The 6683-nt window shown below is 38.6% G+C and overlaps 1 protein-coding gene across 1 annotated transcript; it reads right to left on the bottom strand.

The window, feature by feature from the left end:
- Positions 1–259: 259 nt before the first annotated feature.
- On the bottom strand, positions 260–2827 carry LOC124160662 (3-hydroxyisobutyryl-CoA hydrolase, mitochondrial). The gene is made up of 3 exons (XM_046536583.1): positions 2590–2827; positions 1514–2510; positions 260–1398 (listed from the first exon to the last, which is right to left on the bottom strand). The coding sequence occupies exons 1-3, from the start codon at positions 2590–2592 to the stop codon at positions 1271–1273; spliced, it is 1128 nt and encodes a 375-aa protein (XP_046392539.1). The 5' UTR covers positions 2593–2827; the 3' UTR covers positions 260–1270.
- Between the last annotated feature and the right edge of the window lie 3856 nt (positions 2828–6683).

Below are 6683 nucleotides of genomic sequence, written 5' to 3'. Positions count from 1 at the left end.
CCAAAAAAGGCAAAAACAAGCAGTTTTTCACAATGTTGCGTCACAGACCTGTTTTCAATTTTTTGCCCTGAGAAGCATGTTAAGAGGAAGAAATCAAAGCTATCCCAAACCTTTCGAGGCAAAATTACAAATATGGCAATTTCTGAGAAGCAGGGCCATAAAAAATCCTGAAAATTGAAATATTCTTGAGGAAAAATAACTGCACCAAAATGTTAAGCATCAAGGATATATTTATTTTTATATATTTTCATCATAAGAGCATAAAGAAGAAAAGTAAAAGATAAAAAAGAAAATAAATTCCATATCTAAATTATATTACTGATACATGCACAAGGGCCTGCCCACAGCATGTTGTAATCATTTATGTACAATATTATTTGCACAATTTTTAATTCACAATGTCATGGGGTAAATATAGGGAAACCCTCCCAGGTTGAGCATTTATTCTGTTACCCAGCCAATCCATTCTATCTATATCCTTAAATTAGGAATAGTTCTGCATATATGACTAATATATCTCCATCCAAGAATTATGGTAATCTGTTGTAAGGAAACCACAAGGATATTAACAGCCTTTGTAATTACGTCAGGAATCACCAGTGTATCTGGAGTCATGTACATGCAAGCCGTAATTTTCATTGGAAAAAGTTTCTTACATACACAAGTGATTTCAGGAAAAACTGATAAAATGAATGCAATTTCTTACATGGCACATCACATTTTTTAGTGATTTGTCAAAATGCGATGATTTATGGGTCTTTCTTAAAGTTTCACTTTTGTATCTCCAGATGTTTAAAACTCTCTTGCTATACAAAAATATGCATCAAATAAGTGCTCTTTACACATTCAACATCGATAATAGTTTGTTGTGACACGGTATCTTCTGAATTAGAGGGGTGCTTATACATGTACATATTTTTTCTCGGATAGTTATAAAAATATCACAAAATCGTATCCTTGTCCCACCTTAGTTGCTCCACTTAGGCACTGTCCATGAGTCCACTGATACAGAAAAAGCCCACATGCCACAGCAGCTGTCGATTAAGAATGCCATAATTATATATTCCCTCTATCAACAGTCTCCTTCAAAGAATGGTGCCCACTCCATTTGTGGTACAATATTTAAGTAATGCAAAACCATCTGATAACCCAAATTTTGCAACTGGGAAGGAAGACTGAAGGACAGATTATAAACAAGACTGCTATCTGATAACAAATATCAGCATAGGGCACTTTATGGCAATGCTCGAAACTAATAAATTCACAGATATTATAATTCTAGCTCGTTGCTTGGAAGTGGGTCAAAATATGAATTCACTTTGGCAGTCGTAACCTCTTCCAAAGTAGCTGGCTTCCATTTTGGGGTGTTATCTCTGTCAATTAAAACTGCTCGTACACCTGAAAATAAAAACTTATGATTAATAAGTTTATTTAACTGAAAAATTAATGGAGGACAATTTATTATCACTTTCTACTTAATTGAAAGAAATCAAAAGTTATAGATCAGGCTGACCTTCATAGAAGTCATGGTCTTGACAGAATCTCTGAGTAAGTCTATACTCCATGGAGAGGCACTCCTGTAAGCTTTTTACACTTCCTTCTTCCAATTGTTTCAACGCCACTTTCATTGACGTAGGAGACATCTTATTTAACGTATTGAGAATTTCTTTTGCCCACTGGGTGCCTTCTTTCTCCAGGAGTATTAGTATTTCCTCGACTGATGGAGCCGAAAAACACTTGTTAATGGTTTGCATGTGTTGCGACAAGCTGAACGGCTGCCCATTATCACATTTACTTGTATATTTACTTAATATTTTCGGAACTTCTTGGACTGGGTTTTTTGAATCTAAAAGCTCATTTTCAAGTTGTTGCAGGGATGAACTTTCCACAAAATGCGTAGCGATTCCTGCCCGCAAAACATCGAGGCCCTTCAGTCGGTGACCGGTGAGAGCGAGATAAAGTCCAAGCTTACCACCCAGCCTAGGTAAAAAATAACTACCTCCAACATCAGGAAAGAGGCCGATCGCCATTTCTGGCATAGCAAATAACGTTTTTTCAGTCGCCACACGATATTGACCATGCACAGACAAACCCACTCCTCCCCCCATCGTAATTCCGTGAATGAGCGCAATGTAGGGTACTTGATACGTCCCGATCAAGTTATTTAGCATATACTCTTCACGGAAAAACTCTTGTGGTAATGACCCTCCTTTCTTCCCTGACTCAGTAACAGCACGTACATCTCCACCAGCACAGAATGCTTTATCACCAGCCCCTTTTATTATAACCATTGACTTGTCTTTCTCCCACTCTTTGAGAGATGGAAATATCTTTCTGATCATGGTTAAATTTAATGCATTTAATGCCTTGGGCCTGTTGAGGGTAATGACTCCTTTGTCGCCGGATGTCTGTAAAATAACTTCGTCCACAGTTGACATGAGCCTCTTCATGCTGTTGAGCATGAACCGCGTAGTCGGCACTTTCAAGGATTGCTTTCCAAAATAACGTATCTGGAATAGGTAAAATACTAATTAAACACTTTCCTTTAACAGTAGCAACGACGGTCATTACAAAAAAGAAAGGAATTACCATGATGATGCTTCAATGCGCGCTCAGTGGTAACTCAAAATGTGGACCGTTTTTGCATAAAAAAGAAAAATAACCAACAGATTACTTCAATTTAAAGCAAAGACTTTACACACTGACGGCACATAGTAAAAAAGGCTTGACCTTGCCAACCAAAATAGTAGCGTAAAAGTAATTAATGCTATCAAGCCAATTAACAATGACTTTTCCCCCACCCCAAACCCTGCTAGCGAATTTCACAACTCCTTTATTAGACGCGTTTGAGTGATTAGTGAGCTTAACCATAGATGGTGTGTTAGCAGCGAGAGCGACTGTGTACGGCGGGTGTTTTAATTAATGGATCATTTAAAGAAACTGCACATTTGAAATTGGTATTACATATGATTGAATATTGAAGGAAATTTTTTTTTACCGGTGATATGTTCAAGAAAACGCAATACAAATCTATGGCACGGAAGCTTTGATTTTAGTAGTATACGCCGAGGTTATCGTGGAAGGCATGGACCATGGGCATGATATAAGAAAGATATACAGGATGTAAGCAGTGGAAGCTTTGTGACTAAATGGCATCATCAGTGTCTTTATTGCTTTTCCGGTAGTTAGGGACCCATGTATTTTTAGGTCAATTTACCGGTAATGGATAACCCAACTCAAACTGAAAGGTGATGGAACTGTGCTTCTTGTTAAGCCAGCACCTCTATGCAAGTAAGAAAATATTTTTGATTATTAGATGTGTTTATGCGTATATGTGTTATTAGATGTGTATATGTGAATATAGCATGACTATGACAGTATTGGTCATTGAGACTAATTGTAAGATGTAGGTAACTCAGGTTCAACATTTTCCACATGTTCCCTGTAATCTCTCTGATTAACTCTTTTACATCTCGTGATGTGCAAACAGGGACCCTTTCGGTATAAAAAAATACAATTAGTTTTTAGCCAAAGTCAAATGTGGACCTAGTCTACACAGGATTTGTAATGAGGTCTTCTATGAACTCATAGGTAGGACTCCTTTAAGATTCCACATTAGAAGACATGAAGAAGTCGAGACCATTAGGTTAAAGACCATTAGGTTACATGAATGAAGTCTTAAAGACATCACACTCCATGCGAGGTCTGGAAGACCTCATACTTCACGAGGTCTTCAATAGACCTCGCACACTGCAAATCGCATGTCATGTATATTTTAAATGAATTATAATTTCAGTCATAAATACGTACTTCTTCGTGTGTAATATTTTTTCATCCTTCCATTAACTTTTTCAATTAAGAGACAAATTTGTAAACCTCCTGCTGATTCTATTTATATAATCGGACTATTCCACTTTCTGCTGGTTCTGCATTGTGTTGTTCATTGTTCTACTGCCTTGTGCTCAAATGCCTAGTTTACGATTAATATTGTATAATCCATGGCCTAGCTCTTGATTCGTGCTTTTCCTTGTGCCGCATGTGCCTGAATCTTTAGGATTCCATCTGATCTGAGATCTGCACGAACCTTGTGGACATCATGGAGACTTGGGAGGTAAATTTCAATGATTTGCTGTGTAATATTATTTTTCCACTTGTTCATGTGACAATCCATTAATTATACCATTGTGCAAGCTGCATATGTGCATGCTTATTTATTTATATTTTATCAACAGTAACACTATTTCATAAAATTTTTTAAACAATGCATAGCAACTACTCAAAATATGCGCAGGCAATGACTACAAAGATTTAATTGGTCTATAACATGTAAACTTCATAGTAACAGTCAAATAACAGTCTTAATTTAGAACATGCAAATAAATCCTTTTTGAATTCGTACATATACTCGTGCTGAAAAAGTCAACATTTTGTGGAAGACTGTTTCGCAATTGATGAAGTGATGCAGATGAGGCATAGTGGAGTTGTAGGTATGAGCTGTTGAATGGTGGCACCTCTCGAACAGGTCCTGGGATCGGGACAAACAATGAACAGCAACAGGTATGAAAATTATTTGTACTTAACAGCTCAGGAGAGACAAATTCCGCAGTGAGAATTTTCCTTACGAAAACCAGGTCAGCGATCCGCCATCGAGAACTCAAATGGCAGAGCTGAAGCTGCTGTCAAAGATCATCTATGGGAACATCCCCGAACGGAAAGCCCAGTCAAAGTCCCACAATTCTCAGGAAGCAATTCTGAACTTGTTCAATGTCCTGTGTAAGACCAACTGTATGTGGTGACCATATGGGAGAGCAATATTCCAGCAAAGGTCACACAAGCTGAACAAAGTCCTCAACGGCCACACAGGGAAGCCATCTCTTGATACTCTTAGAATGAATCCAAGGGCTGAGCTCGCTTTTTTGGTTATCTTGTTCACTTGATCTTCATGTCTGAGCGTTGATGTGAATATCACTCTAAGGTCATTAACAGAGGTGGATCTACTAAGAGAGTTCCCATTGATTGAGTACCTAATCAAAGAGACTGGTTGTCAAGGATCTGTTGAAAGAAACCACTGTGCACTTGGCCTCATTCCAGAAGCATTCCATTTTGTAAGCACCACATTGAAATTTCATTGAGGTCCTGTTCATCATTGTGCATGGGTAAAATTATGCTTATCATTGTGTTTTCATGTAAAATGTTCAGGTAGGACGATTCGGTCAGGTCAGATATGTAACATATTGTAATTGAGGTCTCTCAGAAATTAAGCCAGAAATGGGGTTGCATGAGCAAACTGGGTCATTTTTACAATAAAAAAACCCTGATACATTGTGTACAATTACTTTCTATGAAATGTGTTCATATTGCATACATATTGTGCACAAATACCCAGTACCTGCACTGTGTATACAAAATTTGTGCCTTGTATAATTTTATACAATAAGTTTACAGAGAGTACAAAATGTACAAACTTTGTTGAGTATCATATCTCATTTTAAAAATCCAAGGAATGTTTGCTTAGATATTTAAGTAAATGAAAGATCGTAGCACTTTTCCACAAGAATTTTTAATGCGTACAACGCGTTTCGGCTCACTGAGCCATCATCTGGTACAAGACACTTGATCACATGTGAAGATCCCTTTTATACCCTTGAGAAAGGAGGGGGGTTAGGAGAGGACTTAACATCTTTGAGGATGGGGGGGGGGTTGTGGGAACGGGTGTACAGAGTAGAGACAATGGGGAAAGATACAACTACGGAATATGGAGAACCCACGTTGGAGGGAGGGTTCTAGTCATAACTGTAAAATGACGACACGTGGGGAAGAACCATAGCAAAACGGGAGGAGGGGGTGTTGAAAAGAGTGAAAAAAAGGGGAGCGGTTTAAGATAAAAAGAGGCCGCGCGTCTTTTGAAAGTGAGAGGAGTAAGTAGCGACGCAGGAAAAAGAGGCGGGGGTGAGAAGTCCCTTTGGTTTAGCTGAGAAGGAGTGAAAGTTAGCGGGGGTACAAGGGAGGAAATTGCCAGCAATAGAAAATGGTCAAACACAATACGTAGAGAGGATAGGCGGACGGGAAACACCATGTGGATGTCGGGGTCACTTAAGGCGTGGGTGAGGAAAGAATTTCACCATTTGTTTTGGGGAAGGGTATCTTTAGGAGAGGGGAGTGGGTGAAACACACTTGCTCATTCATGAGCGTATTGTACAAAGTGATAGGCATTAAAATTTCGCAATACGCAAGTACGCATTAAAAATTCTTGTGGAAAAGTGCTACGATCTTTCATTTACTTAAATATTAATGATTACTGCATAACAATAGCTTTCAGAGATACAAATACACCTGTGAGGGTTGGATATATGCATTGCATTCAGGCACGTGTACAAATCTATGATTTTATGTTGGGTAGAGTGCAAGTTCTAGGGACAGGGGGGCAGAGGATGGAAGTTTTGAAGAGATAGGAGGGTGGAGAAATTTGGAGCACATGAGCATGATGATTAGAACTAGGGGAAAAAACAGCTCAGTTGTTCCACATGCCTTCTGTGGTGAAGCTTCTAGTTCAAAGTGCATCGACTAGGAACCACCACCTAGCCGAGGTTGCTGTCCCAGCTCTTTTTCATCCAACTCCTTCACTTTCATATTAATTTTGTTGCCCTTATTTTAGGTAGAATTTTGCAGATAGGAAGTTGTGA

This window comes from Ischnura elegans, chromosome 6, assembly GCF_921293095.1.
Source record: "Ischnura elegans chromosome 6, ioIscEleg1.1, whole genome shotgun sequence".
NCBI lineage: Eukaryota > Metazoa > Arthropoda > Insecta > Odonata > Coenagrionidae > Ischnura > Ischnura elegans.
Note: the sequence above shows the minus strand (reverse complement) of the source record. Positions and strands in the feature narration are given on the sequence as shown.